Source organism: Alnus glutinosa, chromosome 13 (assembly GCF_958979055.1).
Source record: "Alnus glutinosa chromosome 13, dhAlnGlut1.1, whole genome shotgun sequence".
Classification (NCBI taxonomy): Eukaryota; Viridiplantae; Streptophyta; class Magnoliopsida; order Fagales; family Betulaceae; genus Alnus; species Alnus glutinosa.
The window spans coordinates 24,455,889-24,477,567 of record NC_084898.1 but is presented as its reverse complement, the minus strand read 5'-3'; the positions used below and the strand labels follow the sequence as shown (position 1 = coordinate 24,477,567).

Genomic DNA, 21,679 nt, shown 5'->3' with positions numbered 1-21,679 from the left:
GCTTGCAAAATCATGAGACTTAAACGGACTCAAAAAGAAAGATAAACCTACCGAAAATGCAATTTGCACCAAAGAAAACCCATAAAGAGATTTGCATTAGAGGGAATGGAGGAAGAAAATTAGAAAATTACAAGTCACTATATTACACATCATACTACATTATTTCATAATCACCTTGAGACATTTAATCCTCTAGATAAGCTAACCTAAGTCTGTCCCCAGTTGAAAATTCACCCCCACAGATCATAAATCTTCTATCTGTTCAAGAGAAGAGAAATGGTCATCAATCCTGTTGAGAGTCTCTTGATCAATTTCTGTATTGCTAATCAATTTTTTCGAAGAATATTGCAATTCTTTGCTGGGTTCAGAATGAATTTGAGGAATCTGATCCTTTGGATCAGCATCTTCAATTTCTGTTTGATTAGATGTGTCCCGATTAAAGAGCTGGAATTTCATGTCCAAGCAAGATCTCAGGTCCTCCTCATTCCGGGCTTTGTTCAGCTTATCAATGAGATCACTTATAGCCAAAGCCCTCTGAGTCTTCCAACTTTTAGCCTTTTTTGGTCCTTCTTTAGGTTCATCTTGGTCACTTAGATCATTAACTCCATCATCCAACTCAGGCTCCTGAAGCTTCTTTAATCCCTGATCAACAATTTGTTGTATCCTCCGTCTGAAGTTATCTGTTCTTATCGAGTTTGATCGTAGCTGCAACTTCAGTCCTGAGACCATCATCTCCGGGTTGTTCTCCATAGAAGTAGGGTTAGGGTTTGATACAGAGGACTCATTCTCAATGGAATCTTCAAGAATAGATTTCACAGAAAATACTTCTTCTAGTAAACCGATATTCTGCATGTATCGGTCAAAAGCCTCATTCTCCACTTCAATGTTTCTGTCCTTGTATTCCTTGAACTTGGAAAATCTCCAATCATTTATTGCAGCAGCATCCTGAGATAACTTCCTATATCAGGACAAGTAATTCTTACACCCACAACATCATAAACATGAACAAAAATATATTGATTCATTCCATGCACCTTTCTAGTCAACGGCTTTCTCGAACGGAGTGGAATTTGCACATTATTGAACTGGGCAAAATTGTTGGAAAGTTGCCGAAGTGATGCAACTCTTAGTGTAGATCTGAAATAAATCCCAAAAACAAAACAAAAAGCTTACAGCAAAAACTTGAAAGACTAGTGATACAAACTGGAGAGATTTGTAACGAGAAGCATGTCAAAGAAGTTGCTGAAAAAGGGGTATTAGAAACATATATGGGAATCTCGGGAAAGAAAGCATTAAGATAACAGAAAAAACAAACACTTCACAAATGGAAATGTGAATTTAACCGACCACATAAAACAGAGAAGTGAACCAACTAAATTCTTAATGTAAGCACATGGCATAGGAAGGCTTTAATCATCAAATAGAGTGAGTTTTGAAAACCTCTAATCAATTCTGGTTCAGGAGTAGACACTACAAACTTGGCAAAAATGCAAACACGTGCATTTGGAAACTAACATAGAGTCAAACATGGAAGAGTTCAATGAAATTCTTTAAGAGAAATTATTTCCTACGCTGCTGTTGTCCTAAACACTAGAAATGTAAATAAAATTTATGTGAGATGGAATTAGATGCAGATCTGAGTGGTTGATGCTCGTCACTTACCCTGAGGGAGATGCCTCAGTTGCCTGCTGGTCAAACATAGGAGTGCTTGAACTGGGCGTCTTGTCTGGAACAGTTGCATTGGCTTTCAAAACTGCATTCAATAAATAATATAAGAGGAAATGAGGTCAAGCTCATAATAAAACGTGCTGAAACAAGCAAAAAGACATAAATCTCTAATCAACCTCACAGAAGTAGTAGAGGTTAGCTTTATTAGGCGCATTCCTTTACAGTACATATACTTCACTCGACTAAACAAAATTGAGACTTAAACCCTCCATGCAACTTCTGATATATATACCAAGTAATTTTTAGATCAGGAAAGCCAACCATATCTAGTGTAGTAACTTCATAGTGTCTATGATACTACTCAATAACCTCTTAAGCTAATAGCAATAATTAGAAAAGACTAATATTGTCACAGCAGCAAATTTATAATTGCTAATTTTTCATACCTGTTAAGAGGCATATAATAAATTTAAATTATAAGGCATTCTTCCCCTAAAGAAAAATTGTTTTTATTCATTATACATTGATCAATGGTCCATGACTACAGAAAAAAGTTCATTTCTTGTTTCAAGAAGCACTGTCATTACGACTACAACATCAAGGTTGGAAAAGACAAGTTCCAAAAACGAAATAGAGAAAACTTCATGCATATACCAAAATCACAAACTGACCATCTAAAGTCACTTAAGAAAATTTTCAACTATTATTATTTATTGCTTTGGATGACAAGGCCCAAATTCTGAAATACTACCTGCTGTAATCTCCTTGTATCAAAAACAAAAAGAAAACAAATTTGATAGGTAAGCAAAAAGTTTATAAAAAGCGTAAATGCGTTCTTAAGCATATAGGAAGTATACAAAATGGCACCAAGACAGGAAAATAGAGGGAAGAGAGGAAAAACACTCGCAAAACCCAAAAACAGGAAGAAACCCAAACAACCCAACAAAACCAACCCACAGAACCCAGAGACTATTACATCACAGCAAGTGCCCTCTTCCCTTGCCCCGACTGGAACCAGAACCCCTGACATCATAATTGATCATGCACTCTAAGTTCTTCACCTCACGACTCTCTTTAGACTTAGAAGTGAAGACTGAAGCCTCTAGGCGCTGCTCCGCATCAACTTGAGCCATTAAGTCTAAAAAGCCTTCCACATTCCCTCGTGGGAGACCCCTAGAGTGTGAAATGGTCAAAGGCTGCCCCGAGAGAACCATCAAACCCTTCAAAACCACCTCCCTTCGAAGCTTCACCAACCTCTAAAGAAGACAACAGAGGAGGGTACCCAAACACATAATGGACCGAAGAGAGAGAGGAGACCCACCCACTTCTGACGGAGAAAGAGATGCGCCACTTGGGAGAAGGAAGCCACGCCAAAAAAGAGGTTAACAGACTTCGTCTCGAAAAGGCGCAAGCGGAGACACGACCCCATCCCTCACGGGTGCTGCAAAGGGGTTGGCTACATCCCCAAACGACGACATAGAAGGAGGCAAGGGAGCATTGATTTCTACCAAGGCCTCAGCAAGCAAGAGCTCATCCATCCTGCCAACCTTAAGCTTCCGGGAGTATCTAAGCACCGACTTGGATTCCGACAGATAAATAGGCGTTCCTAACTTCGACACCATAAGGAGAGAGAAACGCAGCCTTTCACCTAATGCAACCGCACCTGAAGAAGAAGATAGTTGTTGGAACAATAAGATGAGGTCTGTGAGTCGATGGTCTGTTGAGTCTAAGGACTTCGACTTGTCGGTGGTGGGAGGTTCTACTGGGATTCGGATATGAGAGAAGTGCAGAGTGATGAGGTCTATCCTTCTACGTAGAGATGAGGCAGTCTGGCTGATCAAGTCGTTTGATGAGTTAGTTTCGGTTCAAGATTCTAGAGTTTTTTGGAATCAATCCGTTGCTGGCTTCCCCCGTATTCTTGGACAACAATGCTCTAATAGGCATGGTTTTTTCCTGCTTGTTGAAGAATATGAGGGCAGGAAGAAAAATGGTTCCATTTTAGTGCCGAAAGGGAGATACGGTGAGGGTTGGGAGCGGTTTGAGGTGGAGCTCCGCTTAGCCATCAGTCATCTTCAAGCGGATCAGTCCAGGGTCACGAAGCAGATTAGTGCACCGAAAGTTCCACTAGCTGGGACTAAAGCGGAGACAAGGAGGAGTTTTGCAGAGGTGTTAACTTCGGCTCTGCCAGTGAATGAAGAGCCGTTTGGTCCTTCCAGTCAGCCTGTAGCAAGAATTCCAAGGTGGTTGGAAGTTTCTAAAGAAACAGGGAAGAAGGAACTTTATCAGGTGCAGGCTCCGATTAAGGATTTTCGTGCTCATGCAAAGGCTCCGGTGTTTCCGGCCCCTTCTTCGTCGATGTTTCCTTCGAAGGCGGCTCACGATAGCCTGACCAGAGAATTATTTCCTGCGAAGGACTTGAAGAAGAAACCAGCTCCGGTGGCTCGCGCATCGGGAAAGTCGCAGGTCTCATTCCCAAGGAGAGAAGCTGTTTGGTCTGCCAACACGTCTGCCACTGCATCACGCAATGTCTTCTCTGGTGATAGTCTAGGTGTCCGTAGGCTAAGGGAGTCGTTGGCAGCTCTGCACGAGGAGATAGGTCTCTGTCTAACGGATCTTCTCTTGCTGGAGGAAGGACACCTGGATGTCAGTCAGAAGCAGTTTGCTTCTCACGATGCTCCTAAGACCAAGCAGGCCTTTATGGGTTCTAAGGATACCCGGCCCATCTCCAAAAAATCAGTGAGTACCTCTACGGTATTATATTCCTCTAAAGTGGCCCATGCTTCTAAAGGTAAAGCCTCACTGGGTTTTCCCATCAAAAAGCCCAAGTTTATTGTTAAAGCTAAAGCATATTTGTATCGGTTTGGCAAGGAGCATATTTGTCTTTGTGAGAAGATCATGGATGTATCTTTGTTGTGAAAGATGAAGACCATCCGGGTGCCATGTAGCTTCAATACCAAGAAAGAAATTGAGACGACCGAGATCCTTGAGTGCAAAGGAGTCGTGAAGATCGTTGATGAGCTGAGATATGGTTTCTGGATGTGAGCCGGTAATGATGATGTCGTCAACGTATATGAGCACAAAGATGGTGATCCCTTTAGCTTTGTAGATAAACAACGATGAATCTGACTTGGAGCTTTTAAATTTCAGATCAATCAACCGAGCACTTAGGCGCGAAAAGACAAATATGCTCCTTGCCAAACCGATATCTACTCCCTTATCGGCCTCTACCACTCTCAGCCGGTTTGAAGGCTCAACCGTCACAGACCCAACCACATATCGGAGCACAGTAGGGTCTCTTCAATATCTATCTCTCACTCGACCGGACATTGCCTTCGCCGTCAACAAAGTCTCACAATTCATGCAGGATCCTAGGGACTCTCACTGGTCTGCAGTAAAGCGCATCTTGCGCTACTTGAAGTCCACAATTTCTCATACATTCTGCATCCACAAGACCTCCTCCAAGCAACTCACTGCCTACTCAGATTCAGATTGGGCCAGCTGTCCAGATGACAGGCGTTCTACCTTCGGCTATTGTGTTCTTCTTGGTAAAAATATTCTTTCATGGAGCTTCAAGAAGCAACCAACAGTTTCACGATCCAGTACTGAATCTGAGTACAAAGCTATTGCCAATGCAGCTGCTGAATTAACATGGATTCAAACTCTACTTCATGAACTTGGTGTTACATCTCCTACGCAACCAGTATTGTATTGTGATAACATTGGTGCCACCTACCTCGTCTCAAATCCTATCTATCATGCTCGCACAAAGCATATAGAAATTGACTATCATTTCGTCCGGGATATGGTTGCCAAGAAGACTCTACAAGTTTGCTTCATCTCTGGGAAAGATCAGCTAGCCGACATCCTTACGAAGTCACTTGCTGCTGCCAGATTCAGCATGCTTCGATCCAACCTCAACGTGCAACTTCCCACGTCGAGTTTGAGGGGGCGTATTGGATTAGATAACGTAGAAGACTTATCGGCTAGTGATAACACCAAAGTATCCGAGTTAGAGTAGGGCTCTTTCTCTATTGATAAAGGTCTCTAGAGTTATACTAGACTAGTTGAGTTGTGATAAACTAGGTCTCTAGAGTTATAAGATAACTAAGAGAGTTTGTGTTTTAGTCAACTACATGTAAATCACATCTAGAGTTTATCTAGATGATTCGGTTCTCTATATAAACAAACACACTGCAGTACATTCAAGTATGCAGATTATTCCAAATATCATGTAATTCTATATTTTTGGCCCTCTAGAAAAGGAACCATAAGAAATTTCCATAGGATATAGTTTTCTTGGGTGAGTTTTTCTGAGATATGATGATGAACATTGTGGATATGTGGTAATGATGCAGGAGGGGTAACAGTGAAGGAGATAGGAGGTGGGTTTGAGGTTTGGGTGGATTCGGTTTCAGAGGTTGGGATAGCCATAGACGTTTGTCTTTCAATGGCTCTGATACCATATAGAATTACATGATATTTGGAATAATCTGCATACTTGAATGTACTGCAGTGTGTTTGTTTATATAGAGAACCGAATCATCTAGATAAACTCTAGATGTGATTTACATGTAGTTGACTAAAACACAAACTCTCTTAGTTATCTTATAACTCTAGAGACCTAGTTTATCACAACTCAACTAGTCTAGTATAACTCTAGTGACCTTTATCAATAGAGAAAGAGCCCTACTCTAACTCGGATACTTTGGTGTTATCACTAGTCGATAAGTCTTCTACGTTATCTAATCCAATAGGGTACAAGCTCAGTGACAAAGATGATGGACATTAACAAGTTGCAGATGGTGACATGTGAACCTGTTTTAGTGGGAAATCAAGGGGAGAACTGCCTTTGGGAAGATTCAGGTGTAACTGATGAGGGAGAAGCTCTACTGGACAGTGGTGCACAGGATGTTAGAAGCGATCTCCTGTTAGAACTAGAAGAAAAAAATTCTAACGAGGAGGGGGAGAGTGGTGCACCGCTGGAAATCACACCGCTGGCAGCAAAAGGGGGAGAAAAGCACAGGATATCACCTAGATGGGTGGTGGAAAAAGTTATGAGATGTTATCAAGCTATCGGATTATCTTGCGAAGGATTTGAGGACAGAATGTTAGCTATGTTTGAGGAGATAGAAGCTGCTGGAGGAAGATCCTTGGCCAGTCCTAAGACCTTGTGTCCGTTGAACAAAGGGGCAAAAGGGAAGAGAGAACTAAACAGGTTGGCTTGGTCCTTGAATTATGAGAAGAAAGGGGTTCTATCGGCTAGAGGTCGCACTAAAGGTGGGGGTTCTTTCTGCAGTTATGATGCCTAAATTACTTTCGTGGAATGTTAGAGGGCTTAATGAGATGAAAAAAAGAGTAGAAATTAGAGGGCTTCTAAGAGAATGGAGGGCGGATATTGTTTGTTTGGTGGAGACTAAGATGGCAATAATCTCAAGGGAGGTGGTGCGGAGTTTATGGGGGTGTAATCAGGTTGATTGGTGTTATTTGGGAGCCAATGGAGCGTCGGGTGGGATCTTACTTATGTGGGATAGGAGAGTGGTGGAGAAATTGGAGGAATGTATAGGTAGATATACGGTTGCTTGTTCTTTCCGCAACATTGGTGATAATGTTTCTTGGGCTTTTGGGGGGGTTTATGGCCCAAATGATGACAGGGATAAGAGGGATTTATGGGTTGAGTTAGCTGGATTGATGAATTGTTGGGAGTTGCCGTGGTGTATTGGGGGAGATTTCAATGTTGTTCGCTTTCCGAGTGAGAGGTCGGGCAATGCTAGTTTCTCAGTTGCTATGGAAGAATTTTCAGATTTCATATTCATGCAGAACTTGGTGGATCTACCTCTTCAAGATGGCCAATTTACATGGTCAAATAACCACACATGGTCTAGAATTGATAGATTCTTAATTTCTGTGGAGTGGGAGGAACACTATCCTGAAGTAGCTCAAAGGAGGCTTCCAAGACTTCTGTCAGATCACTTCCCTTTGTTTTTGGATTGTGGGGCACCAAGAGGAGGAAAAAGGTATTTTAAATTTGAGAACACGTGGCTGAAATATGAGGGTTTCGTTGAGCAAATCAAAAAGTGGTGGTCGTCTTATGAGTGTTCGGGTTCTCCAAGTCACATTTTGGCGTTTAAACTGAAGGCATTGAAGACAGATTTGAAGAAATGGAATGCTGAAGTGTTTGGTGATGTAGGGAAAAAGAAGAAAGAATTATTGGAGGGCATTTGTGAGCTGGATTCAGTTGATGAAGGCCGAGGTCTAGAGGAGGAAGAGAAGGTTCGCAAGATAGATATGTCTAGAAAGCTGGAGAAAACTCTTCTGTTTGAGGAAATAATATGGAGACAGAAATCTAGAGCTTTGTGGTTGAAGGAAGGGGACAAGAACACAAAATTTTTTCACAGGATGGCCAACTCGTGTCGCAAATTTAATCAAGTGGACTCTATAAGCATAGATGGTGAAATCTCCAAAAATCCAAGGGAGATTCAGGAGCATATAGTTCAATTTTACAAAAACTTGTATGTTGAGAATTGTTCTTGGCGGCCAAGGGTCGAGGGCCTTTCTTTTCTTTCAATTGATGAAGATGAGAGTAGCTGGCTAGAGAGAGGGTTTGAGGAGAAGGAGGTGTGGGATGTCATCAGAGATTTCAATGGAGATAAGGCACCGGGCCCCGACGGCTTCAATATGGCTTTTTTTCAGAAGTGTTGGGATATATTAAAGCATGACATTATGGCTGTTTTTGCAAATTTTCACTCTCGAGGCAAGTTTGAAAAGAGTTTCAATGCTACTTTTGTCTCTCTGATTCCAAAGAAGAATGATGCTGTGGATGTAAGTGATTTTCGGCCTATCAGTCTTATTGGGGGAATTTACAAGATTATTTCCAAAGTCCTTGCGAACAGGTTTAAATCAGTTTTGGGTAAGATTATTTCAAACACCCAAAATGCGTTCATTGGTGGTCGACAAATCTTGGATTCAGTGCTTATTGCTAATGAATGTGTGGATAGTCAAATCTGTTCAGGGGATTATGGGTTGTTGTGTAAGTTGGATTTGGAAAAGGCCTATGATCATGTGAATTGGGACTTCTTGCTTTACTTATTACAACGTTGTGGCTTTGGGGAGAAATGGAGAGCTTGGATTCGTTTTTGTATCTCTACGGTGAGATTCTCCGTCCTTGTCAATGGAACTCCGTCGGGTTTCTTTACTAGCTCTCGCGGGTTGCGACAAGGTGATCCTCTGTCGCCTTTATTATTTGTGGTGGTTATGGAGGCTTTGAGCCGGATGCTGGCTACTGCGGTGGAGCAGGGTTCGATGACAGGTTTTACTGTGGGACATAGAGAGTCAGAGGCAATAGTAGTGAATCATTTATTGTTTGCTGATGATACGTTGATTTTTTGTGGGGCGCAAGAAGAACAAATTCGACATCTGAGGTGCATTTTTCTTTGTTTTGAGGCAGTTTCGGGACTAAGGATCAATTTAGGAAAATCAGAAATTGTTCCTATTGGTGAGGTGGAGGATGTTGAAGGGTTGGCCCAGCTTTTGGGTTGTAGGGTTGGATCTTTGCCTATGACGTATTTGGGTATGCCTTTGGGTGCCTCTTACAAGTTCGTTCCTACTTGGAAAGGGGTGGTTGAGAAAATGGAAAGGAAGCTGGCTGGTTGGAAGCGTATGTATTTGTCAAAGGGAGGACGGTTGACTCTTATTAAGAGCACGCTGTCCAATCTCCCCACGTATCTCTTGTCGTTGTTCCCTATTCCTTTGAGGGTGGCTAATCGTCTTGAAAAAATCCAGAGGGATTTCCTATGAGGTGGCATAGGGGATGAGGCCAAATTTCATTTAGTGAAATGGAACAGGATTTGTACTCCGTTGCATTCAGGTGGGTTGGGAGTTCACAACCTCACCCAGTTTAACCAAGCTCTTTTGGGTAAATGGTTGTGGAGATATGGTAGGGAGAGAGAGGCTTTATGGCGTTTGGTGATTGACGCCAAATTTGGGAGCCTAAAGGGTGGGTGGTGCTCTATTGAGGTGTCGGGTTCCTATGGAGTAGGGGTTTGGAAATATATCAGGAAAGGGTGGGAGAAGTTTTGCAATTATGTTCGGTTTGTGGTAGGGGATGGGTCACATATCAGTTTCTGGCATGATCGGTGGTGTGGGGAGAGATCTTTGAAGCATTGTTTTCCAGTTCTGTATAGTCTTGTGAGGAACAAAGCGGCAATGGTGGTAGATAATTTGGCTGTTCATAATGGAAATATTCATTGGAATGTTCTCTTTACGCGGCAACTTCAGGACTGGGAGATGGAGATGGTGCTCTCTTTCTTCGAGCGGTTGTACTCCACTCCGATTCGACAAGGAGAGGGTGACAAGTTAGTTTGGAACCTCTCTACAAGGAGCTATTTTGAAGTAAGGTCATATTATGAAGCACTTAGTAGGAAAGATGGTCCATCATTCCCGTGGAAGAATATATGGTGTGCTAAGGCTCCGACAAGGGTGGCGTTCTTTGTTTGGTCTGCAGCTTTAGGTAAAATTTTGACTCATGACAATCTGCGAAAGAGGAATATAGTGGTTATTGAGTGGTGTTGTATGTGTAAAAAGAAGGGGGAGTCTATTGATCATCTGTTACTTCATTGCGACACCGCCCGTGAGCTTTGGAGTTTTATGTTTTCTTTATTTGGAATTGAATGGGTCATGCCACAATCGGTGCTGGATTTGTTGACTACTTGGGGTGCTTTTCGAGGGCATGGCCTAGCTAAAAATGTTTGGCGTTTAGTTCCTCACTGTGTTTTGTGGAGCATTTGGCGGGAGCGGAATGCGAGGCTTTTTGAAGATGTCGAAACTGTAATGGTAGTATTAAGGAAGCGTCTTCTTAACACGCTATATCTATGGATAGCGCCCCATCTTTGCCATCTAGGTGTTTCTACTTACGTAGACTTTCTTAATTTATTAGTTGTTCTTCCCGTTTATGGGCTCTCTTGTATACTTTTCGTGTATTAGGGTTGCGCCTCTCTGCGCTTTTTATTGAATTTTAAATTACTTATCAAAAAAAAAAATGTTGGACCACTCCCAACGAGTGGGATGTGTTAATAATAAACAACTATTATTATTTATTGTTTTGGGTCGTTAAATCAACACTCATCCCAAAAGCTTAAGCTGATAAAAAGCGGTAAATTTAATCACTTAATCAAATACTCTCAATACTTTAACATTCCCCCCTCACTTTAACATTCCCCCCTCACAAGTGTTAAATTAACACTCATCCCAAAAGCTTAAGCTGATAGAAAGAGATAAATTTAATCACTTAATCAAATACTCTCATTACTACATTTCCTCTCACGTATGAACTCAGACTCCCTTTTAATAGGTGAGGCCTAACATGTATATTTAATTGAAATTTGAGGTAAATGACAGAGACAAAATTCGAACTCAGAATCTCTGCTCTTATACCATGTTAAATTACCATTCATCTCAAAAGCTCAATACTTTTAACATTTCCCCTAACGAGTGGGCTCAGACTCCCTTTTAATAGGTAGAGCTCAACACGTAGAATATTTAATTGAAATGGGAAGTAAATGACAAAAAGAGGGTTCAAACTCAAGACCTCTGCTTTGATACCATATTAAATCACCACTTATCCCAAAAACTTAAGCTAATAGGAATAGGTAAATTGAGTTATTTAATCAATCTTTGAAAGGATGGCAATGCCCAAATTCTAAAATACCACCTTATGTAATCTCCTTGTCCCAAAAAAATGCTTTGGCACAAAAAAACCTACGAGTCTATGCTGGTACCTTAGGTTGGTGAGAGTTGAAAGTTATCAAATTGAGGAGCCTTTTTTTTTTTTTTTTTGATAAGTAATTTCAAATTCAATAAAAAAAAAAACGCAGAGGGGTGCAACCCTAATATACGGGAAGTATACAAGAATGCCCCTAAACGGGAGGAACAGCTAATAAATTTAGAAAGTCTACAAAAGTAGAAACACCTAGGTGGCAAAGACAGGACGCTAACCAAAGATATAGCGTGTTAAGCACACGCTTCCTTAACACTAGCATTACAGTCTCGACATCTTCAAAAAGCCTCGCATTCCGCTCCCGCCAAATGCTCCACAAAACACAATGAGGAACTAACCGCCAAACTTTTTTAGCTAGGCCATGCCCAAAAAACGCACCCCATGTAGTCAACAAATCCAGCACTGTTTGTGGCATGACCCACTCAACTCCAAAAAAAGAAAACATAAAACTCCAAAGCTCACGGGCGGCGTTGCAATGAAGTAACAGATGATCAATAGACTCCCCCTTCTTTTTACACATACAACACCACTCAATAACCACAATATTCCTCTTTCGCAGATTGTCATGGGTCAATATTTTTCCTAAAGCTGCAGACCATACAAAGAACGCCACCCTTGTCGGAGCCTTAGCACACCATATATTCTTCCACGAGAATGATGGGCCTTCTTTCCTACCAAGCACTTCATAATATGACCTTACTTCAAAAAAACCCCTTGTAGAAAGGTTCCAAACTAACTTGTCACCCTCTCCTTGTCGAATCGAAGTGGAGTACAACCGCTCGAAGCAAGAAAGCACCATCTCCATCTCCCAGTCCTGAAATTGCCGCGTAAAGAGAACATTCCAATCAATATTTCCATTATGAACAGCCAAATTATCCACCACCATTGCAGCTTTGTTCCTCACAATACTATACAGAACTGGATAACAATGCTTCAAAGATCTCTCCCCACACCACCAATCATGCCAGAAACTGATATGTGACCCATCCCCTACCACAAACCGAACATAATTGCAAAACTTCTCCCATCCTTTCCTGATATATTTTCAAACCCCCACTCCATAGGAACCCGACACCTCAATAGAACAGCACCCCCCCTTTAGGCTCCCAAATTTGGCATCAATCACCAAACGCCATAAAGCCTCTCTCTCCCTACCATATCTCCACAACCATTTACCCAGAAGAGCTTGATTAAACTGGGTGAGGTTGTGAACTCCCAACCCACCTGAATGCAACGGAGTACAAATCCTGTTCCATTTCACTAAATGAAATTTGGCCTCATCCCCTATACCACCCCATAAGAAATCCCTCTAGATTTTTTCAAGAGGATTAGCCACCCTCAAAGGAATAGGGAACAACAACAAGAGATACGTGGGGAGATTGGACAGCGTGCTCTTAATAAGAGTCAACCGCCCGCCCTTTGACAAATACATACGCTTCCATCCAGCCAACTTCCTTTCCATATTCTCAACCACCCCTTTCCAAGTAGAAACGGACTTGTAAGAGGCACCCAAAGGCATACCCAAGTAAGTCATAGGCAAAGAACCAACCCGACAATCCAAAAGCTGAGCCAACCCTTCAACATCCTCCACCTCACCAATAGGAACAATTTCTGATTTTCCTAGATTGATCCTTAATCCCGATGCTGCCTCAAAGCAAAGAAAGATGCACATCAGATGTCGAATTTGTTCTTCTTGCGCCCCACAAAAGATCAACATATCATCCGCAAACAATAAATGATTCACTACTATTGCCTCTGACTCTCTATGTCCCACTGCAAAACCTATCATCGAACCCTACTCCAACGCAGCAACCAGCATCCGGCTCAAAGCCTCCATAACCACCACAAATAATAAAGGTGACAGAGGATCACCTTGTCGCAACCCGCGAGAGCTGGTAAAGAAACCCGACGGAGTTCCATTGACAAGGATGGAGAATCTCACCGTAGAGATACAAAAACGAATCCAAGCCCTCCATTTCTCCCCAAAGCCACAACGATGTAGTAAGTAAAGCAAGAAGTCTCAATTCACATGATCATAAGCCGTTTCCAAATCCAACTTACACAGCAACCCAGAATCCCCCGAACGAATTTGACTATCCACACATTCATTAGCAATAAGCACTGAATCCAAGATTTGTCGACCACCTATGAACGCGTTTTGGGTGTTTGAAATAATCTTACCCAAAACTGATTTAAACCTGTTCGCAAGGACTTTGAAAATAATCTTGTAAATTCCCCCAATAAGACTGATAGGCCGAAAGTCTCTCACATCCAAGACATCATTCTTCTTTGGAATCAGAGAGACAAAAGTAGCATTGAAGCTCTTTTCAAACTTGCCTCGAGAGTGAAAATCTGCAAAAACAGCCATAATGTCATGTTTTAGAACATCCCAACACTTCTGAAAAAAAGCCATAGTGAAGCCATCGGGGCCCGGTGCCTTATCTCCGTTAAAATCTCTGATGACATCCCATACCTCCTTCTCCTCAAATTCTCTTTCTAGCCAACTACTCTCATCTTCATCAATTGAAAGAAAAGAAAGGCCCTCGACCCTTGGCCGCCAAGAACAATTCTCAACATACAATTTTTTATAAAAATGAACTATATGCTCCTGAATCTCCCTTGGATTTCTGGAGATTTCACCATTTATGCTTAGAGAGACCACTTGATTAAACTTGCGACGCGAGTTGGCCAACCTGTGGAAAAATTTTGTGTTCTTGTCCCCCTCCTTCAACCACAAAGCTCTAGATTTCTGTCTCCATATTATTTCCTCAGAAAGAAGAGTTTTCTCTAGCTCTCTTGACATATCTATCTTGCGAACCTTCTCTTCCTCCTCTAGGCCTCGGCCTTCATCAACTGAATCCAGCTCACGAATGCCCTCCAATAATTCTTTCTTCTTCTTCCCTACATCACCAAACACTTCAGCATTCCATTTCTTCAAATCTGTCTTCAAGGCCTTCAGTTTAAACGCCAAAATGTGACTTGGTAAACCCGAACACTCATAAGACGACCACCACTTTTTGATCTGCTCAAAAAAACCCTCATAGTTCAGCCACATGTTCTCAAATTTAAAATACATTTTTCCTCCTCTTGGTGCCCCACAATCCAAAAACAAAGGAAAGTGATCGGAAAGAAGTCTTGGAAGCCTCCTTTATGTTACTTCAGGAAAGTGTTCCTCCCACTCCACAGAAACTAAGAATCTATCAATTCTAGACCATGTATGATTATTAGACCATGTAAACTGGCCATCTTGAAGAGGTAGATCCACCAAGTTATGCATGAAGATGAAGTCTGAAAATTCTTCCATGGCAACTGAGAAACTGGCATTGCCCAACCTCTCGCTAGGAAAGCGAACTACATTAAAATCTCCCCCAATACACCACGCCAAATCCCAACAACTCATCAAACCAGCTAATTCATCCCATAAATCCCTCCTATCCTTGTCATCATTAGGGCCATAAACCCCCCCAAATGCCCAAGAATCATTATCACCAATGTCGCGGAAAGAACAAGCAACCGTATATCTACCTATACATTCCTCCAATTTCTCCACCACCCTTCTATCCCACATAAGTAAAATCTCACCCGACGCTCCATTGGCTCCCAAATAACACCAATCAACCTGATTACAACCCCATAAGCTCATCACCACCTCCCTTGAGATTATTGCCATCTTAGTCTCCACCAAACAAACAATATTCGCCCTCCAATCTCTTAGAAGCCCTCTAATTTCTAGTCTTTTTTCCATCTCATTAAGCCCTCTAACATTCCAAAAAAGTAATTTAGGCATCATAACTACAAGATAAACCCCTACCTTTAGTGCGACCTCTAGCCGATAGAACCCCTTTCTTCTCATAATTAATGGACCAAGCCAACCTATTTAGTTCCCTCTGCCCTTTTGCCCCTTGAATCGACGGATACAAAGTCTTAGGACTGGCCAAGGATCTTTCTCCAGCAGCTTCTATCTCCTCAAACATAGCTAACATTCTGTCCTCAAACCCTTCGCAAGATAACCCGATAGATTGATAACAACTCATTACTTTTTCCACCACCCATCTAGGTGATACCCTGTGCTTTTCTCCCCCTTTTGCTGCCAAAGGTGTGATTTCCAGCGGTGCACCACTCTCCCCCTCCTCGTTAGAATTTTTTACTTCTAGTTCTAACAGGAGGCCGCTTCTAAAATCCTGTGCACCACTGTCAAAGAGAGCTTCTCCCTCATCAGTTACACCTGAATCTTCTCGAAGGCAGCTCTCTACTTGATATCCCACTAAAACAGGTTCACATATCACCATCTACATATTATTATTTTCCAGCACCTTAGTCACTGAGCTTGTACCCACAGCAGGAACATCCATCTCATTACATGGGCAGCAGGTAACCAGAAGATCAGGCAAGACTCCCAAAACCTGCTCCCCCACTTCGGTAGTTTTGTTAACAATAAAAGAGCCACCGTCCACCTGAAGAGCTGCTGCCGCACCTTCTCCTTCTCCGCCACACGTCACCACCTCAGGAAGATTCAGTCGAAGAGAATTTTCTGATTTCTCAGACCTCAAGCTCTGACCCACAACAGGGAACTGCCCCTGTTTTCTTGTCCAAACAGCCTTAGAAATTCGAGACTTCCGACGTTGATAAACACGGCTGGAATGATCAAAACCAAGCCCAAAAGCAGAAACGCCGGAATCCATGTCTTTACGCACCTGATGTGCTGCGGACGTAGAAGCTCCAGCATGCAGAGAAAACAAGGGAGTCGGAATGGGCCTTAGACATGATCCAGCTTTAGCTTTAACAGTAATCTTGGGCTTTTTGATGGGAAAACCCAGTGGGGCTTTACTTTTAGAAACATGGGCCGCCTCAGAAGACTTTAAGACCGAAGAGGTACTCACTGATTTTTTGGAGATGGGCCGGGTAACCTTGGAACCCATAGAGGCCTGCTGGATCTTAGGAAAAGCGTGAGAAGCAAAATGCTTCTGTCTGATATCCAGGGGTCCTTCCTCCAGCAAGAGTAAATCCGTTAGACAATGACCTATCTCCTCATGCAGAGCTGCCAACAACTCCCTTAACTAGGGGTGTGCAGATTAACCGATTACCGCCTACCGAACCACAACCGAACCAAAATTAACCGCCTACCGACTTAACCGACAAAATTCGGTTTGGTAGTCGGAAGAGAATCTTTTAACCGAAAATTGGTCGGTTCGGTAGGCGGTCGGTTAAGCGGTTAACCGAATTACCGAACCGAAAATTAACCGACTGGTTGACTGATCGATTAACCGACCGATTAACCAATCCGTGAATTGAGATTTGAGAATTCACTGAATTGGATTTTTCATTTTTATGTAATTATGTTATGTTTTCCAATTTCCACTGCCACTAGACCACTTTTCCATTTTTTTTTGTTTTTATGTATTATTGTTTTTTTTTAAAAAAAAAAATTGTATGCATGTAAAAAGGACTCAAGGTATAAGAAAATAATTTTGATTTTCATTTGAAATTTTGAATGGGCCAGTAGCCATTGGCATTGGCTTGTAGTTGTGGAGTTGTAGACCTTGTGGTGGACTAGTGGCAAAAAGGCCTTAAAATTATTTTGACTTTTTGAATCTTTTTTACTCATTAAAAAATGAGGCCCAAAACCGATTAACCGACCGCCTTACCCGACCATTAACCGATGCCTTAACCGACCGATTACCGACCGCCCTAACCGCCTAAACCGAAACCTTCGAAAATTTTTCTTGTCGGTTAAATGTCGGTGAATTAACCAACTTAACCGACCAAGTCGGTTAACCGAACCGACTTAGCCGATTTAACCGACTTTCGAACCGCTGCACACCCCTACCCTTAACCTACGGACACCTAGCCTATCACCAGAAAAGACATTGCGTGATACAGAGGCAAACGTGTTGGCAGACCCAGCTGCTTCTCTCCTTGGGAATGAGACATGCGACCTTCCAATGCGCGAGACACCGAAGCTAAGTTCTTCTTCAAGGCCTTCACCGGAAATATTTCTCTGGTCAGGCTATCGTGCGTTGCCTTCGAAGGAAGTACCGACGAAGCATGAGCCGGAATCGCAGGAGCCTTTGCATGAGCACGAAAATCCTTAAACGGAGCCTGCACCTGGAACTGGAGCTTCTTCTTCCCTGTTTCTTTAGAAGCTTCCAACCACCTTGGAGTTCTTGCTAAGGGCTGACTGGAAGGACCAAAAGGCTCTTCACTCACTGGCAGAGACGAAGTTAATACCTCTGCAAAACTCCTCCTTTTCTCCGATTTGGTCCCAACTAGTGGGACATTCGGTGCACTAGTCTGCTTCGTGACCCTGGACTGATCCGCTTGAAGATGACTGATGGCTAAGCGGAGCTCCAACTCAAACCGCTCCCAACCCTCACCGTATCTCCCTTTCGGCACTAAAATGGAGCCACTTTTCTTCCTGCCCTCATATTCTTCTACAAGCAGGAAAAAGCCATGCCTATTAGAACATTGTTGTCCAAGAATACGGGGGAAGCCAGCAACGGATTGATTCCAAAAAACTCTAGAATCTTGTATCGAAACTAATTCATCAAACGACTTGATCAGCCAGACTGCCTCATCTCTAAGTAAAAGGATAGAACTCATCACTCCTTTACACTTCTCTCGAATCCGAATCCCAGTAAAACCTCCCACCACCGACAAGTCAAAATCCTTAGACTCAACAGACCATCAACTCACAGACCTCACCATCCCTCCAGCCTAAATTGAGGAGCCTTTCTAACGAAAACCTGATACAACATGTTGGGAGACACCTTGGCCCAAAAACATAAGCCAATAAATTTAGACCCAACAAATTTCTAACAACTCAATCTTATCACTACTACCCAAATGTGGAACTCACACGTGAATATTCTAATAAATTTTTCCCTTCATGTAACCCCAAGGGGGTTGGTTCAAGTGGTAAGGGCATTGGTCTTTGTGGTAGTCCCATGAGATCTAAGGTTCGAATCCTTTTGGGTGCAAACAATTCTTTGGGGCCAGCCCGCTGGCAAAGCCGAAGTATTACCCGATCCGTGTGGAGGGGGTGCTTTACATGGGTCCGAAGTTTACCTAACATGGGTGGGTACACAAAGTGACCCTCCCTTGGAGGGGTTCCTCGTCATCAAAAAAAAATCCCCCTTTCATGTGTGAGTCTATCATACCACACGAGCTACATATTTTTTTTTTTTACATAAATAATGACATTTATTGAAGAAGGACATAAGGGTGCAATCCTAATACACAAGAAGTATACGAGAGATCCTCTAAATTGAGGATCCAATAACAAGCATCGTAAATGATCTAGGCAGATAATTCCCAACAAACAAATAAAGACTATATGCATACACTAAGATTACAAAGTTTCCTTTCTATACCGACTTGGTGCATCAACAAGATGATTGATTAATGTAACCCTAAGCATTGCAAAATTCCATTAGGACAAGGCAATGCCTAGTGCCATTAGTATGGAGGCTGGATTGGAACCCAAGTTTGAGCTCTACCTTTGCCTGGGTTTACAACCTGAGATTGGTGGAACCTTTGACACCAAAATGAGCTGCTACAAACATGCACTGGTTATCACCATTACAATCAACCTTCAAATTACCTTCTTCACCTTATTTGTTATTCCACTAGTATTCAAGTCACCTCTACATTAAAGCCTTCAATAATCGGATAAGTCGACAACTTAAGAGATACAAAACCTCAAATTCTAAGTCAAACAAAAATGTAGGAATCACCAACCTGACCAATTTATGTATTACAGTATTTTGAGCACAAAGCTTATTCCACTAGTATCAAATATTAAAAAGCACATGGTCAAAGTTTTTTCTTGGAGGAAAACTTATGTGTCCCTCACTAGCCAAAAAGAAAGCGGCATAGGATTACGCTTCTGTTTTTACATTTAAGTGATAGACAGCAAAGGAGCATTCTCAGATTCAGAACATGTATTTATAAATATATATATATATATATATATATATATTGAGCATGTTGGAAATGAAACTCAGTTGTTAGACAATGACTGTCGGACAAAATGTACCATTTTTCAACACTAAATATATACTTCAAGTTAGCTTACCGTGAATAGGACAAGGATTTTGATCTCTTGAACAGCAACTCTTGCATGACTTGAATGGACACCTGCATAGTTAGTTTTCTTTAGGAAAATATATCATTTCAATGAATAAAATATAAAGGAGAAATTCTTTAAAGACCCTTTTGAAGAACTTATTCTACCAAAGAAACCCATAAAATATCAGCTTTGTTTGTTAAACCATTCTCATTCTCACTTTTGTTTTCTATTTTCAAAACAAAAACCTTAACAAACAACCCAAAAACACTCAAAACTGTTTTCACATTTATGTCACATCATAAACTTTTTCAAACCAACAATGAAGAACACCCTCCAAAACACATTAACAAACGGAGCCGGCTAGAAAACCCAATTTGCAAATTTCATTCTAAAGGGGTTCTCTTAGATGCACAAGGAACATGCTCACTTAGGAGCTGCCATTTGATGGCTCAAATAAGCTGTAAAATCTTCCAAATGTTCATCAGAGAAAGGGGATTTAAAGGGCTTGTTTTCCGGTTGATACTCTCATAATCCAACTCCATGCCCTTTGTTTCTTAAGAGCTCAGGTCCAAGTCAAAGCAACACACTTTTCTGTCTGATTAAAATGTTGTAGAGCTTAAGCTCAAATTCAGGGCCCAAAGAAAGACCTTCCTCTCAATCTACATCTTCCATTATAGTCGATATCCAAAAACCGTAATGCGTCTTGGCGCTTTTTGACTTAATTTTCTTGCTCTCAAGAGAGAGAGAGAGAGAGAGTAGCTTGAAGCATTGAAAAAATTTATTTTCCCAGAAATTATAATATATATACACACACACTTTACATCACTAGTCAGTGTCGAAAAAGCGCAACTTGTCTTCGCGCTTCTTGAATTAATCTCTTACTTTCCAAATAAATAAATTAAGAAAAAAGTAGCTTGAAGCAAGGAAACAAGTGTTTTCAGAAATTAATTAAATCCACCCAATACCCAAAAAATTATAATATACACTCAATGTACACCAGTAGCCAATATCGAAAAGCGCTACTTGTCTTCGCGATTTTTGAATTAATTCTCTTACTTTCCAAAAGAAAAAGGAATAGCTAGAAGCAAGGAAAAATAAACGTTCCAGAAATTAACTAAACCTACCCACACCCAACAAGTAAGAATACACGCACACAGAAGTTTATGACAAAATTCTAGGGTTTTGAGACTAGAAGTTCGAAGGATAAACACGAAAATACCTGGAGCGAGCAACATTGCCGCATATCTGACACTTGGGCTTGTTAAGCCCGCGAAGGGTCTTCGGCGGCGTGTCCGTGCGGAGCGCCGAGCTGGTGCTAGCGTTGTTGGTTAGGGCCGGCGATGAGGCCGCCATCTATGTGTGTGTTAGAGCTTTTTGCGTGCTCCTCCTTCGAAGCCAGCTAGAGAGAAATTTAAAATATGACTCAATTTGTTGCTTTTGGCGCTTGAGGAGCGCATAAGTTCAGGCACCGATGGGAAAATAAGGGATCGGCAGCACAACAAAGCAACGTTGCGGTGAGCTTCTTATATGCGGGCTAGGGCTCTTTATGGGCCGGGTCCGTGTATGTTTGGTCAACAGTGGGGTGGGCTGGATTTTAAGAAAATTAAAAAAAAAAAAATTGTAAAATCAGCCTTTATAATTAGCCTAAATTACAAATTTATCACTATCATTTCAAAGTGAATTTAAAAGTCTCTAAATATGTCAAAAAATAAAAAATTAGTCCTGAGAATCAAATTCTGTTAAAATATTTGACGAATTCTATTAAGTATCGCATCAATACCAATAAAATGACGATAAGTGTCATTCTTAATAAATATATATATCTAATAAATTATTTAAAAAAATAAATAAAGGAGTGGTTGCTAGTTGGGTAGCCACCCCCAGCCCAACCCATGGGGGTGGCCAGCGAGTTATCCCCCGCCACCTCTGAGAGTGGCTCACAAGCCATCCCCAAAGGGGTGGTTGCCGGTTGGATAGTTACCCATTTCTTTTCTTTTTTTTCTTTTTTTCTTTTAATATATATTAGTTTTATATATCTATATTTTTAATTTTTTTATATTTTTTATTTAAAATGACATGTGTTTTTATTTTATCGGTGCTGGCATGGTATCCAAATGAATTCGTCAAATGTTTTAACGAAATTTGACTCCAATAACCAACTTGTTTTTTTG

The 21,679-nt window shown here is 41.5% G+C and overlaps 1 protein-coding gene across 1 annotated transcript; it reads right to left on the bottom strand.

Annotated features, from left to right (window-relative positions):
• Positions 1 to 62: 62 nt before the first annotated feature.
• On the bottom strand, positions 63 to 20,999 carry LOC133854432 (uncharacterized). The gene is made up of 5 exons (XM_062290639.1): positions 20,728 to 20,999; positions 19,515 to 19,576; positions 1,663 to 1,753; positions 1,035 to 1,137; positions 63 to 945 (listed from the first exon to the last, which is right to left on the bottom strand). Exons 1-5 carry the CDS (start codon positions 20,859 to 20,861, stop codon positions 244 to 246), a joined length of 1,092 nt encoding a protein of 363 aa, XP_062146623.1. The 5' UTR covers positions 20,862 to 20,999; the 3' UTR covers positions 63 to 243.
• Between the last annotated feature and the right edge of the window lie 680 nt (positions 21,000 to 21,679).

What these genes read in the sequence shown, in the direction of transcription:
- LOC133854432 (XM_062290639.1), bottom strand. Translation starts at nt 20,861, where the DNA reads ATGGCGGCCTCATCGCCGGCCCTAACCAACAACGCTAGCACCAGCTCG. An exon ending in ACTGAGGCATCTCCCTCAGG is followed by an intron (nt 1,138 to 1,662) that starts GTAAGTGACGAG and finishes GATTTATTTCAG; the next exon opens with ATCTACACTAAGAGTTGCAT. An exon ending in GAAAGCCGTTGACTAGAAAG is followed by an intron (nt 946 to 1,034) that starts GTGCATGGAATG and finishes AAGTTATCTCAG; the next exon opens with GATGCTGCTGCAATAAATGA.